The sequence below is a fragment of the Buteo buteo genome, chromosome 8 (assembly GCF_964188355.1).
Source record: "Buteo buteo chromosome 8, bButBut1.hap1.1, whole genome shotgun sequence".
NCBI classification, from domain to species: Eukaryota; Metazoa; Chordata; class Aves; order Accipitriformes; family Accipitridae; genus Buteo; species Buteo buteo.
Genome location: NC_134178.1, coordinates 1853898 through 1869977, shown reverse-complemented (window position 1 = coordinate 1869977; position 16080 = coordinate 1853898). Strand labels below are relative to the sequence as shown.

Genomic DNA, 16080 nt, shown 5'->3' with positions numbered 1-16080 from the left:
TATGAAAATAATTTTTATCAGGAATATATGCAAAAAGGTTTTGGCAGCACATTGTCTTTCAGTATTTCTGTTGGAAATAATAATACCATTTACAGCACCTCTTAGAGGACTTTTTTTTCCTATGGAAACACTACTGTATGGGAAAAAAAGTAAAACATAAAACAACTGCACAAAATAAATAAATTAAAATCCATCATCTCCCAGTATGTTCTGTACAGAAAGATGAATTTAACAATTAGATCACAAGAATACTCCACAGGATACTGCAGCAGTTTTTAGCAGATACACCCTCAGGAGTATGGTCATAAGTATAGCTTGTATAGAAATACTTGATTTGGCTACAGACTCAGTAACTTGGCTATCACCAGCGGTGAAACTATGAAGGCCCACCGATGACATCCACAAAAAAGTCAATTGATACTGCAGCAGCATCTTAATACAATTACACTGCTTCTAAAAGACACATTGGTGCCTTCAAAATCACCCCAACTGTGTATTCCCAAACTGCAGCCACTGCCATACAGAGCAGTCTATGTCATCAATTACAAAAGAACAACTTCTTTTCCCCAAAGAAAAATAATGGAAGAAGTCAATAGTCTGCTGAATGGCCATTCCTATATGTTCATCTAATCACATGAGTAAACTACCAGGGCTCACGGATAATAGAGCTGTCCATTCTGGGGCACAGCCACGACAGAAAACCCTACGGTTTTGAGTGAGATGGCAACCGGTGACCAAGACCACAACCAGCTGGCAGGGAAGGCTTCTAGAAATACAGCGTATGGCCACCGAACCCACGTCCCAGTCATATGAGAGGATGGGCATCTTCCGTTGCACCAGTTTCTTCTATTCCTTCGTGAAAGGACTCCTACAGTAATCCGAACTTCTCAGCGCTTGGCTTTTGCACAGCTCCATCAACAGTGTACCAGTCCCACAGGGGAGGCTTAACATGCCCAGCACATATTCTTCAAGTGCTGTAGTGCACGGCAAGGGCAGCAGCGGGTGGGATCAGGTGCTCTGGAGCGCAGATCCAAAAGCACGCGGAAAGTGGGATGTCGGTGCTGGGGTCGCAGGACCAAACCTGCCACGCACAAAGCCTGAGGCAGTGAGGAGCAGTTTCCGTGACCACTTGTGACTTATGAGTGACCCTGCCAGTGTTCCCTTTCCATTTTGGGGCACTGTCAACCAGGGTTAATGCTTTCAGCTAAGCCAAGCAGGCTGACTTTAAATTAAGCTAGAAGCGCTCGCATAGTTAGGCTCTGGTATCATCTAGGAGAGGGGTAGCTGCTGAAAGGCAGCACAGCGTGGCTTTCTGCTGCAACGGAACTAATTCCACTAGCTGGTGACACAGGTGTGTAGTTAAGCGTGAAAATTTCATGTGGAATGAAAAATGGGAAATTATTTAAAGTTTGGCAGCAATAAGAAACAGTGTGGGCTGGCCAAGCGTACGCTGCTCTAACACAGATGCAACAACAACTTGTTTGTTAGCCGATTTGTCGTGCCAGACTTAGAAGTGCAAGTGGATGCCCACACTGACACATCACGCTCGTTACATAAAAATGAGCCTGTGCTCATCAGTGGTGTGCGTTTTCACAGCTCTGAACAAGCCCCAGGATTAATAAAAAACAGATTCCACGGACAAGAGCACCCAGCATTTGTGCTGCAGAAATGGCAGGAGAGTCCTCACCCATTCAAACTCCGAACTCCAAATCCGAGTGGGGCAGTTCTCAAAGCAGAGAGACTTTATCCATGGAGCTACTGCCGATGACCTCCATTAATTTTATTTTCCCAAATATTTACTTCATTTGAAAAATATTTGTGGAAAGCTAAAATGAAATCTATCTACATACACAAAAATGCCCGCTTTCCTAACTCCTCAAAAGACTAACTCCTACCTCCTCTTCAGAGTACCTGAGAATCCTTTCTCCCTGGAGAATATCTATTGGAAAGCACGACATAATTAATCTGTATTTATGAAATTTGTCAAGTTGTTTCTCTTTTTCATTTATACTCATGTAAAAACATTTGCACTCACCATTGGGAAACAAAACATCATCTTTCCTCACACATTTCATTTCTGCAATATCACACTTCCCTGACATATGGGATATAAAATAATGTATTTCTATGTGTATTTGCACATCTATGTAGAAAAGAGATCATAAATAACACCATATAATCTCAACGCAAATCCCACGTTAAAGGGAATTGCGAATTCACAGAAAGATTTTTCATTTTGAGAGGATCATGACAATTTAGCTCCTTTATAGTATTACACAATACTTATGGAGATTGAAAAGAAAGAATAAAGAATTAAACTGAAATTTTGAGAGGGCATTTGGAGGACAGACTACATTTGCCAAAAATCGAAGTACGGTCCTCATATCCTGACAAACTACAGAGAGCTCAGGACAGAGCCCTGCAGAGAACTAGGTTACTGCCATAAAGACTTCCATTAACATTTCTGAATAGACCTAAAAAGCTTTTAGATGTAAATCCCACCTACCTTTAAATATTTCTGTTAACATTTACCAAACCATTATAAACAAAGAGAGCCCAAGGATTTGGAGAGGATTAAAATCATGATTTGGGAGCTATTACTCTATCTCCTCTTCCATAAAAGCACATCCATGACAGCAACAGAAGGAAGCTGAGCACAGGCATATTTCTTTTGAACTTTTATGATCTTGCTGCACTGTTTTGTTGTCCAAGTCAAGCATCATAAGAGAATAAAAATATTATTTCAAATGAAAGATGTTGTTAGTGGAAGTTGTTGTATAAGGTGTCAAACATGCAATGACAAAATCTTGGACTGACACTGCTGTCCCCTCCCTTACACCCCTCCAGCCCACTTCCCTGCTGAATCTCTTTAGAAATACGATTTCCTTCAAAGCCAAGTTAATAAGGCCTTAAATGAAATATCTGTGTTCAAAAAAACCTAGCTTGGATATGAAACAGATCCTGCTAAACAGTGCAGAAGAACTGAATAAACAGAAATATTGGCAATGCCATTTTTCTACTTATAGATTTTTTGTTTTGTTTTTCCCCAAATAAGACACCTACTGCAAACTCCATTTTGGATGCATACACTCCAGATTCATATGCACCCCAAGTTCAGCATTTCCTATCAGCTGGAATTTCCCAGCTCCTCACAAACCCTGGGAGGTTCTGTTGAAGTTGAACTCGTCTCACTAATTGTACAGTGAATCTTAAAAACCTGTTCCTTACTTTTTCTAAACAAAGATTAAATTAGGGTAAGGATCTAGGAAGGTATCATACCTGTCTTAAGTGTTTACCCTTGCAGAAAAGCAAGGTATGATCTTGTAAATGTATCCATCATGTTTCAGAGGAATTTTAGCAAAATCTTTTCCAAGTTTTTGTACTGTAAATACAAAAACAATTCCAGCAACTCACTTCTGTGGACTTGGCTTGGCCCACAAGAGCCCACAGGAGTTTCCACACTAAGGAACATGCCATATAAAAGCTACGTGTTATCTATATACTACATGATTCCAAAAAATCCAATTTCAACAGCAACTTATAGGTGTTAAAGACATTAAACATACCAGCTTCTACATGAAACAGATTGGTAACTGACCGTCTTCACCTATTTTGCCAAATTAAACACATTTTTTCCATCATCTATATTTACATTCATTCTGATGCGTTTTAGCCAACAAAAACAGATTTTGGGAATCCACATGTCTATCACATCGTATCATATTTGTATTAAATCCATAATCTGTATCATACTTGTATTAGAAGTATATGTAATGTGCCAAGAATGCCTCCAAAATAAAGAAACTATGCACAGGAGATGATACAAGAACAGCCTGTTATTCAAGAATCCTATACCATCCTGAGTCTATACCTCCCTGTTTTCTGCTTGGAGTATTTCTCTACTGCTTTATCACTGATGCAACCACAAAGAGAACAGTAATAATTCATGTAAGCAATAATATTGTTTCCTGCACTTTCGGTTGTTTAAAAGGAGGACTATCTCGAGGCAAAATACACTCTTGAATTATATATGGGCAGAAACACGAGTACTGCAGTACAGTGCAAATTCTGAATTGCCTTAATGACTTTTTTGTTTGTTTACATTGGAAATATTTTAGACAGACAGGCTTTTAGAGGAGATTAAGGATGGAATTTACAGTGAAGTTTAAGAGAAGACAGTGCCTAAATCCTCTGAATTTTAATGGGGGAGTCATGCCTCTTAGTTACACAGCTGTTTAAAAAAAATTCTATTCTGTAAGGCAAAACTGACACAGAAGATTCACATATCTATCTAACCTTAATAATTCACAATTTAAAGGACAATTTTCTGAACATTAACTTTTCACTGACTTTAGGCCTAATCTTATTATTTTTTTATTTTAAAAATTCAGAAGATATTTACATTCCAGACATCCTGCCAGCAACAAGTGGAATACATCCTGTTATGCATGTTTTCTATCAACATCGCAAAAGATCAGGGTAATCACTCTAAATCCTTTGATTTCACTGCCAAACAAAATAGTATGAAGATTAAGCATCACTACAAGCAAAGAGAGGATGTCAATAGAGAATTTTAAACTATTTGACACCCAGTATTAGGACATGTATAATAAAAATCAGTGTAAGTCACTTAACTATTCTCCTACTTTGTCATGCTGCTTATTTGAAAGCCAGTGGGCTTTCTGAAAGAACTAAAAGTACTAAAAGCCAGGTATTAACTTCACTTCAACAAACAGAATACACTAAAATAACCGAAGAAAATACAGAAAAAAAGTTTTATCTCTAAAATAAATTTAAAGTTAGATTTTTTTTTTTTATTTTGATTCTCCAAGTACAAGACATCACCTAAGTTACATGTGAACAATACTTCCCTACAGCTCTAGTTAAATCTTTAAAAAAATTTAGTCATAGTTAACTACGAGTGATAATGTATGATCAGTTACAAGGAGCAAGTTGAAAACATAGGATCTGTTTATCAACTGATAAGCAGTATATGAAGTGTAAAAAAATGCTATAAACAGAAAAGACAAAATGTAATATCTTCAGAATTATTTATCTCTGAAGTAAGAATCACTGTAAGGAATAATATCTCTTCTCCCCAGAAAAAGAGATTCCTAGAACTGGACAGTAAATTCATTACAACAGGGGCCAGAGTACAAAAGGACTGACTTAGACTCTTGCCAAAAGAAATAAAAGGATTAAAATAATACTGCAACATCTATAGAAAAGATCAAGAATTTGGGCTTTATAAATTGGAAAGTGAATGAAATGCACCTTTGTAAAAGTAACTTGGGAGGTGCTATCACATTTCTAAGAGAATGCCAGCTGACTCTCACTGTGGGAAAGTGATACTAAAATACAAGGAAATTACTTGTATACAATATCAACGATGTCGATTATTTTAATTATATTGTTGATACAACAAAGCAAGGACATATGTAAATGTGTGATTTAGTCTACTACTACACGTATCCTCTACACCAAACATTACTGCTAAAAATTAAATTAAGTTTGTCTTAGCTCCCTATGGTCTTTTTTCCTAGAGCTACAATCAACTCTTTTTTCTGTACATCTCAAAATACCTAGATTCACTAATGCAAGAGCCAAAACACTCCAATCCCACATTCGAAATTCCATCCAACTAGGTAAGAAAGCTCATCTTAAGGCTTGTCAAAACGTTTTTATTATTAGCGTTAGGAGTAAGAATCTGATCTTTCCATCAAATAAATGCAGTGTAAATGTGCCAAGAAAACTAGAATAAACACCTAGTTGATTGGAATTTTCAAGTTGACAAGGCAACTTTGCTATATAGCACCATCAGAATTTGCTGGAAAAACTAGCTAGCATAAGGATCAAATGCTTGTTGATGTGCTTCTTCAGATGTGTATACATTTTGATAGCCAATATAATAATGTTCTAAAATGTTTTTCATATTAAAGTGATGTCATGAGCTTTCTTAGTGCAGAAATATAAAGAAATTAGTCATCAACTGTACATGTAAGTAATCGTGGGATACAGTACTTATTAAGAATCTATATGGCCAAAAAAAGTATTAAAATTCACCCTAAGCTGCTCAGATTTATCAAATTACATTGCATAGCTCAAAAGATAGCTTCTCATCAGTTAAGTTCCACATATGTACTGTATATTTGATATCAAACTTAGCTGGAGGGTAAACTGAAATATTGCACTAATTTGTGCAGAGGAGCTGACATGATGTACAATGGCCTATACCTATAAGTGGAACCCCATGGGGAATGACAAAACACACTTTTAACAAACATCATCTATATTAATAATGGCGATCTAGGATATTTTTTTGTCAGTTAAATTGCTCGCAAGGACACATGTAATTAATATCATATATTGACTTTCACTACTCTTAAGAAACCTTATACTTTGGAAAAAGTATAGTTGCTTTCTATACTGACAGTCTGCTCTTTTCTGTTACGAAGCCTTACCTTAGAAAAGGTGATTTTATTTTAACAGTTCACCAATCCTAAATAAAATCACCAGGAACCAACATGCATCTGTTCACACAAAGAGCAATTTGCATGGTATTAGTTTTCTTGCTTATCACATCTGAAAGATTTGTTTCATCTTAACTTTCCAAGTTTAAAAATCTGTATTTAAATTAAGCTAAGCACCCTATGGGAATTTTACATGCTTTTGTTCTCGAAAACCGTGTTCTACACATTCCAGGAGATTTGGAAAGTAGTACGTTTTCCAGCTTCCAGGAAGTAATCTTGATCTTAAACCCACAAGGGCACATTTCCAACTCCCTGCATCCCTTCGACCGAAACCTTCCATTACACTAAACCCAACTGTTTATTAACAGAGCACGGGTAAGCAGAAACCACCCTACCATATCTCCCAAGCCACAGCGATTTAGCCTAACTTGATACCTCCAGTGATACTCAGAGGATCGGGGCTTAACTTAAGAACTGTGTGGTTTGAAAAGAGAAAAGGAAAATTTATATGTTAGAACAAATAATGATTTATAAAAACACATTTTTCTACACATTTCTTCTCTACACATGCTGATGTGCCATGACACCTTTCTCCAATTGACACAGAACATAGTTATACATACCACAGTTTGGTGGTTAACTTGAATCACTTCATCCCCAGCATGGATTTTCTTGCACCGATCTGCAGGTGACTGAATTTAAAATAAAAGAGATGATAAAGAATACAGTTCTTACTGGTCATCATCTCTCTTTCAGCAGTATGATTGCTAAGCTATGTAAATCAGGTTAGACTGATAATGACATTCTACTGTGAAATAAAGAATTAAAGTAATATTTAATAAATCAATTCATTGTTGTTGGAGAAAAATAATCTGTACTATTGTGCACAATACAATCAAATGTTAAGAAAAGTATGAATATTTTTTTATTAAAGTGTAACCGAGTCCTAAGGATTTCATTTTAATTTCACTCTGCCAAAAGAGTGCTTTAATCTGCCTGACATCTCTTAAGCCCTGAAAGCCAATCTTTGACTGAATTTTTAACCTATCAAGACTAATTGGCAACTCCTCATAAAAAGATATCACAAGATTGCCTTTTTATTCTACAATGTTTCACTATGTTGCAGAGAACTTCAGTAAATTATTATTCTTCAAAGAGTACACAAGGAGAGAGAATTAGGTTAGGTACCAGCTACAAAGATCATGTAAGTTACATGGTAACTTAGGTTCTGATCATTATTAGGGTGAAAGAAATGCAACCAGCATCAAAATCCTACAAAAAAATTGCATTTCAAAAAGCAAAGTAGTTTTGTTCTTTGATTTTGCCTCAATAAAACACCTCAACAACAACAAAAATCCAAGCAAAAAGCCCAACTGTCCCCCATAAAGTGACATCCCCCCAAAACTTTCCCTTCTTCTGTCTTCTATATTTACAGTAGACCAACTGTTTTCTGAGGTAAATACCTCTAAGTTTAGAGGAAAATAAGTTCCTTCAGCTTTTCATAGAGTGACAACACTTTGATTTTTTTCTCTCAATAACTGTGGCTGCCAGCCTATGAAGGCACTTTATCAACTTAAAGCTAGAAGATGAGACGGACAGTTTGAAAAAAACCCCAAGCTGCTCAGGAGTAGGTTTCCAAAACGCTGCTAGGAATTTTACAGAAAGGAATGAAATTAAATTCATTTTCAGGTGAGATAAGAGGTCATCTAGAGAATATGCTCCAGGCCTGAAATGTGGCCTGTTTGTAATAACCTATGTACTACATCCCCATTCAAAACACATGTCCCATCGCTACGCCATGACTTCCTAGTGCAATTGCACGTAATTCATGGCCTAAGTTAAGGACAGTGTTTAAATGGAAGCTATCCAAGAGAAACATGAGGCTGAAAGAAGGGTCACTCATGACTCAGTTCTAGGAGACATTGCTCAGAACATCCCAAATCAAGCTGGGCTAGTAAAAGTGTAATTTTACTTACATAAAGAACAGCAGCCTTGACTTTTTGGCACTACTTCAGCATTAAAGGTGTTGGCTGAGTGACATGGTGAAAAATTTTAACACTGGTGATTATGTTCTAATGATCTGTCTTCTGCCTGCCATTTCACTACTCACACTTACTCATTCATACCTCTAACAATCTTTATAATCCTCCTATGTAATACTGCTATTTTAGCTCAGATGCAGTTACACCTAAGACTTTCAAAACCTAAATGCAAGCAAATCTTGTGTCATTACCCTTGAACTCTACAGGGCTTTATTACAATACAAACCTTCTCTTGTATTGACTTCAGCACTTGCAGCTTAAATCTTGACAAAACAGGTAGTTTGTGTAGCAGTTTGCCAAGCCAGTAAAATATGGTCTGAGAACCTTCAAATTGGAAAAATCTACTTTAAAAAAAACCTCACTGCAATTATGCCTTGAGCACACTGCAAGGTAAAGTAAAAATCATTTATAAAGGCATCTCAAGGCTGTGGTCTTATGAAGAGGTTGCAGTTCTTGTTCCTTATTGCTTTTTCCTCCTAAGTAAAGAATACAGACCTTGCTGCAAAGAAATAGTATCTTTTATCATCACTATTTAAGGAAAACAGAGGAGAATTGATAAGTGCTTTCTTTTTTTAATGTATATGCTGATCATTAAGCAAAAGATCCATTCATGAAGTCCTACCAGGAGGAAAAAAATGTGTCACATGACAGCTATATCTTCATTAGCTGGCAATTTGGTTCAACAGGGAGTTGAACAGCAGATGGAAGTACCTGTCGCTGAGGGTCACACATCGATACCGTACAAGCTATTCAAGAATCTGTTTAGGACTTATTCTTCAGCATAGATTTAGTTTTGTCCTTTAGGCTAAATGTCGTCTTTGTCCCATTCCCCCGGTATACCCACACTGTCTGAACGACCAGTTTAGACCCCCTGGAGCACATTTGCTGCATGCCCAGAGTGGAGACATTGGTGTTATTTCTTCTGAAAGGCCTCTCTTCCTGAGATCTAAGGGCACCCCACAAACTCAACCAGTGCACAGTAAGCGGGGACACTGGGAGCACCCCCTTCAAAGTTACACTCCTGCTAGAGATGCACTGCATGCTATTACTTTAGAAAATACTCTTTTTCTACTGAAAAAAACAAATTACAAAATGGCCTCATTTACAGAATACATTTGTTTTGTGAATTAAAAGAATCCCTCCGACATGGTCTAAAAGGGCTACTCAACAAGCAAGCTGTAATCTCTTGCTGGACCAATACACCCTTTAGATTTGTTACTTCCAAACAAAAGAGGGAAGACGTGAACCAGAAACCTCAGCTTGCTCTAATGGTACAGGACCACCAGAGAGAAGCTCTTACGGGGCAGTGACCCATGAGGAACTCTGCTCTCTCGCAGTTCAAGTTTCAGAGCTCAGCTGCTTTGAACTGCCGGGCTGATACACTGGGAGAGGTGACTCCTAACGCTGAACAGCACGATCCAAACTCTAATGGGCTTTGTAGCTGGACATCAAATGGCTCAGATGGCAAACAGAAAAAGCACAGCTGCGGTTACAAAAACTGCTGTTACATTAATGTGGCTAGCACTGCCATGCCACTGGGTTTATTAAAAAGATGAGTGCTTCTCTGTGATCTTTCAGGAAAGCGTCAGACAAAAAGTCTGCCAATGCTTCACTTGGAGGAGCAGAATTGGAAGGAAAAAGGCCACAAAATTTTGTTCAAAGGGAAGAGAATTTGGATTCTTACTGTTTCCTAGAAGTTAAATTGAATCACAAAGAATAAACATGTCAAAACACGTCAAGACCCAACAGGTCAGATCACGTCTGCACCATCATGAACTTGCTCTGGCCATGCTGCTCTAGATGTTTCTCCTCCCATCTATCAGAATGATACTTTTTTTTTTTTTTTTTTGGCTAAAGGAAGCAGCTAGCAACTCTGTGCTTAAAAGTAGGAGACACCTCACTTTCTCTAAAGCATTACTCATGTTCACAAATACTTTAACACACAACAGCTTTTTCGCTAGATAGCAGACTGCAGTTTCTCAGTCTGCTGTGAACACCTCCAGGGTGTTGCAGTGAGTGAAAGAGTCAGTAATGACAGGAGAAGAGTCATCACGACTGAACCTTCCTGATGTGGCTTTAAATTATATTCATGAATCACAAAAGATAAGAGTTTTGAGGGAATGCATTAAGATTTTATTTTTATCTTTGCCCCTGGGAAATTAAATCCAATATTAGTAAGTCATAGAGAGAAATGACTCCTTTTTTAATGTGAGAGAAAGTCAACTGTAAGAACCATCCTCTTTCTTTCATATATTTTCTAGATTAAGCTCAACTATGGTTCTGTTGGTTTTGTTCAGTTTTGCTAATTTCACTGATAGTATCTGTACCTGTAGGTCTGACTCCCTAGAATTTTGTTTTCAAGGTTGAAATTCCTTACGTTTTCCTTACTCTGAGACAGGTGGCATTCACACAAGTTCTACAACAGATATTATCTATTGGGTATAACCCATGGATACCCTGCCTGCAGCAGAAGAAAACAGAATGAAGAAAGGCTATCAGATTGCAGCTCCTATGAAGGGGTGAAAACAATATTCCTGTTTTATTGAGATGTTAACAGAACCTCACTGCAGATCAGATGCAGCAGCTGTAAATACCATGTAGGTAGTTTGCACTTTCCACAGTATGACACAGTAGCAGGATAAAACAAACATTTCTGACAGCTTCATTTTAAGAAAATGCCATCAAAATCTTTGAAAGGCATTGCCTAAACCATTATGGAACAGTTCAGTGTTGTTTAGTGCTTGTTCCATCTTCACTGAAGATTATGGATAGAAGCCTTTCCCCCCAAAATGATCAGTTCCTCTCTTCCTAACAGCCAGCCAGTTCTCTAAATATGGTGTACAAGGAAAGGAGGTTGGATTTCAGAGGCATTTGAAGAGCAGTCTATTATGTTTTGCTTGCTGATTAATACCTTAAGTGAGAATTAGTACACCGGTAATAAGTGTTCCTTTCTGCAGGCATTACTCAGAAGTTCATGCAGAAATACATGGTTATTTGCCATTGTGAAGGTATGTCCTTATTTCCATGCATTTATTTATTACAAAATAAAGCTTGACATATGGAAAATATAAAAGCTGTTTGTCTAATACTGCAGCAAAGTCCAGCATATCAGCCTATGCATAATAAAGACATTTATCTTTTATTCACAGAGCAAGGTAACTCCAAGACAGCTACTTCCCGTCTTGATCAACTGCAGCATTGTAGGTATCTTGCAAGAACAAATCAAAACAGATTCTCCTCGTCCTCAACTGGGAAGAACTCTTTCAATTCTGAGGTAAACAAGCACAAGCGTTTCTGCTGTCCAACATGCTATTGGTCCTCAACAGCCAACTAGCACACTTTTGCAAGCAAAATGTAGTCTATAGCAAAGGGAAAGCATAAACCACAGGTAAGGTCAAAAAGGCTTCCAGGTCTGAACATACAGTATTAACAATACTTACATTTTCTGTTGTTCCAGTAATTACATGGAGACCATCATATGTTGATTTAATGTACATACCCTAAGAAAAAGACATCATGGGAAAGAATTTTTAAAGTGTTTCACAAACCATCACCATCCAAACATAACTTGCATATCTCTAAAAGAAAAGCCTTTTCTTTCTTTCTTTCTTTTCTTTTTTCTTTTTTTTTTTTTTTTTTTAAGATTTGTGGACTTTTAATAAATGCCATGAGGAATTTGTCTCTGGATAGGAAAGTGTTTTTTGATACACTTCAAGAACACCAGCCCAAACGATACTGGTCCTAATTTACAAAAGCAAATGAAAACTTCTACCGCAGTCATCTCCATAAATACTCCCCAGTTTTTTTAATACACTCCTTCAACTACAAATGTAACAACACCTGATCACAAAAAACCCCAGAATTACAAATTGCCTTAGGCTGATCAATACTTCCATTTTGCTTTGGAAGCTACAGAAAGCTTTAAAAGATCTGGAGTCTCTGGTATGCAAGGCTGCAACCATAACATTCAAACTGATAACCAATGCTCTGAAGTGTGCCTGCAAAATGGCTCTAAGACTTTCTGATAGCCTCACTCATCCCAGTGAACAGTTCAGCTGTAAAACCCAATGATGAAAACTTAAACATCAACTTTGTTAGCTATCCCACTTCTTTCAAAAAAAAAATATGGAATAGGAGGGATAGCTTATGGACAGTCAGAAGTTCCTGCATGGGTAGTCTGAGACACTGTCTCAAATCTGGTTTTTCATCAAGTCATAATTCAAACAGTTTAACAGCATCTACTGAGACAATGAGAGAAGGAAAAAGGAGCGATAATTGGCATACACTGAGCATTCAACAACTTCTGAGCAATCTCCTTTCCCTGACCGGTTCACAGAAAGCAGGTAAATACTGAGTGCTTGAGCAAACATTCTCTCCATAACCTACTTTTTCTCCTTTTAACCAATGCCACAAAGAAGTCTGTTCCTAGCTGAGGAACAGAGTGCACTCACAAATGACTAAGTATTGTAAAGGCAAAGAAGACATATCAGGACTAATCTAATTTGGGACCAGAACTCACAGACATTTTGGTAGTGGGAACAAGGAAGTGTCTGCCACTTTGTTAAGTGGATATCCCCAAGAAAAAAAAAAAAAAAAAAAGGGACTTTATGAATTTCTGAGGAGAGGGGTCTCAAAACTCCACTCCTATTTTGCTCTGCACAATACATAGCAGTAACGGCATCAAATCCAGTTGTCATGTTGGGTTGCCACAGCTAGAAGAGAACAATGCAAGAATCTGCTCATTACTACACAGATAGAAGCCCCCAGCATCATCCTTCAACTCCCAACACCTCTATGCTTCTTCAGCAATTTTTCCACTGATTGGCTCCATGTATGTAGTTTCCTGCTTAACTCGGTTATCTCAAGTATAGAATGGCAATTTCTTATACATTTATCCTCACAACACCCCTGTGAGGTAGGGAAACACTGATATACACGCATTTTACAGACAGGGTAATGAGTCACACAAGAGGCTGAGATATGTTGGTACCTGTTATTTGGTACTCATACCTGCCCTCAAACCACCAAAAATCTAAGTGACCTGACCATTCACCCTGCGACACGGCAAGAGCTGAAATCACAGTGACTTCATAGTGACAGGAACTGAGTCAGGTCCCCACACAGAGCAATTTCTGAAGAAAGTCACATCTTTGTTTTTATTGACAGCAAGTTACTGCTTTCAACTGAAAACATCAGCGTGAAAGCCGAGGATAAAGTCTCACACTTAATGGTTACACAGTGTTTAGTTTTGTGCAAAGCATTATTCTGAAGGATAGTAAAGTCATCCAAGTATGCTATCGTGGTGGAGTGCAATTCACATCCAATCTAGTCTTTTCTACAAATTTAGAAGACTTTGAGAAAGCAAAAGAGGAGAAAGAACTTCTTCAGAATTTTCTTTAAAGGCTAAAATCGAGATTTTGCAAACTTTAGGAAAGAGAGGGAAGCGGGGAGCTGCAAAAAAACCCCCCCAGATTATATTTATTCCACATGTGCAAAGTTAATAATGTTACACTAGTACCACGGCACATCAATTTTGCAAGAGCCAACATAATTCTGTTTACAAAGCAGCTTTTAAATGGGGAGAGTTACCATTTTGCAACAGAAAGATGAGCTACCCTTTCACTGACGTTCCTCCACTCTTTTTTTTTTTTTTTTTTTTTTTTTTTTTTTTTTTTAAGTGGGCAATATATGGGAAAAGGCACAGAGAAGAGGATGTTTCTTGCTTATATTGTTTGTTTGGGAATGGAAATAAGAATATCAACAAATGTTTACAAGTTTTCCCCTCTGCCTCCTTGTGGCTGCACAATATCAACAGTACTTTTAGCGATCAAAAATATAGGGGAGATTAGTGTGTGTGCTCTCTATTTGTACCGAAACAAATTGGCAGATACACATCTTAGGTATCCAAAGATAATGCCATGGTCCCTATGAATTTACAAGAATCAGTCAGGTCAAATAACTGAATTGTCATTCCTTTTAACATGACTAAAATAACCATAAGGTAACCACCCTAGTAATCAAGAACAAATGTATGCCTAGATTAAAGATTGGGTAACTCATACTTAATTGCATCAGAGATTTTCCTGATCAGTTATGGGTAGAAGTCTAATTTCAAACCAATCATTACATTTTATCTTGGTTTGAACTATTATTCAGTTAAGGATTAAAAAGGAGACCTCGTGCATTTTTTCTTTCTTTTCCTTTTTTTTAAAGAATGAAGACAGAATCTGATGTTCTTTTAACACATTTTATGCCATGCTGGATGGAAAAGAAAGGAAGATACTAACTCCATTTTATCATACACTTAATTGAATTTTTACTCTTTCACTATGACACCATCTTAATGGAGTCCCACAAAGCTGCATGTGCTTCTTGAACCCCAAACAGTTCTCAGAGCCCTGTTCATAATTTTTTCCCAGCTCCTCCAGTATATTAAACCAAGTAACACAGGAGAAATATTAGGAACCAGATTCCTGGAAAATACTTTCTAGCCAGGGAGTCAGCAGTGCACCTTTAATCAGCTGCCACACCCTGCTGTATCTACGACTTGTATTTCACAAGTGATTTTTTACATGACAGGCTCATTTTGTGTTTGCTTCAGCAGGCAAAGAAGAACCCAGAATAATCAGTCTCATGTTCTGTTGAATTCACCTTTGCATTCCTGAATCTAGCAAGCTAGATGAATAATCACAGTACCTGAACTGACTAGGATTAAAATGATAATAAGAACAGGAAAAAATTGAAATTCAAGATTAACCCTTGCCACAGTTCTCCAATATTCTGTTCTATATTAAAAATAAAGACAAAATAGAAAGGGACTACTGAAGAAAAACTTCCCAAGGAAAACTTGGTTGCCTGCTTTTTGTCCAGCAAAAGGTATACAGTATTCTGCTGCTTTGCTAAATACACTCACTGTTTTCAGTCAAGCAGTAATATTTTTAAATCTGTTTCCTGGCAAAAGATACCACCTAGGCTAGTCAGTTTTGTCTCTTTCTAGAACATCAGTAGTGTAAAAACACACAAAATTGAATTCTGCTTACTGATACAGATGAAACAACTTCCAAGTCCTCAAAAGAAAGAAACAAAAAAAGTGATTACACATGGGACCATGCTGGTGATTGCAAAGCTGACCACATTAATCCATTTTAGGACTTTTAAAATCATTTTCTTCCCTGACAACTCCCTTTGCATCCTTACTTCACAGCCACTGCAGGCTGTATCTCTTCCCAGAGCAGTACCCACTGGAGAACATATGTATGCAGCCAGTCACATAACCACACCTGGGCAACAGACCAGGGATAGAGGGACAAAAAAAAAAAAAAGGGAAAAAAAAAAAGCCATACCAAAGTCCACCCATAACATTGCTTTACCCAGTACACAAGAGTTTCCCCACATCACACCTTAACAACATTTTCTGCTTGCCAGGTTATTTAGTCTGTTTTTCTGATAGGTGTTAGCTAGTTTTAATATCTATAAGATGTTATAAACCCTGCAACACATTTACCTGTTCTTTCTGCATTAAGGTATTAGTCTGACAACTTACATTTACTTCTGACTGATACTTACGT

At 37.5% G+C, this 16080-nt stretch overlaps 1 protein-coding gene across 8 annotated transcripts in view; it reads right to left on the bottom strand.

The window, feature by feature from the left end:
* Positions 1-16080, bottom strand: part of CNKSR2 (connector enhancer of kinase suppressor of Ras 2) — a 214947-nt gene that overhangs the window by 108769 nt on the left and 90098 nt on the right. For 6 of the 8 annotated variants that reach the window (XM_075033423.1, XM_075033426.1, XM_075033427.1 and 3 more), the window contains exons 7-8: positions 11953-12012; positions 7094-7162 (exon numbers count right to left, since the gene is read on the bottom strand). In XM_075033423.1, the coding sequence (XP_074889524.1) occupies positions 7094-7162; positions 11953-12012 (129 nt within the window). The remainder of the gene's footprint in view (positions 1-7093; positions 7163-11952; positions 12013-16080) is intronic. The other 2 variants (XM_075033425.1, XM_075033428.1) reach the window with 1 other exon arrangement.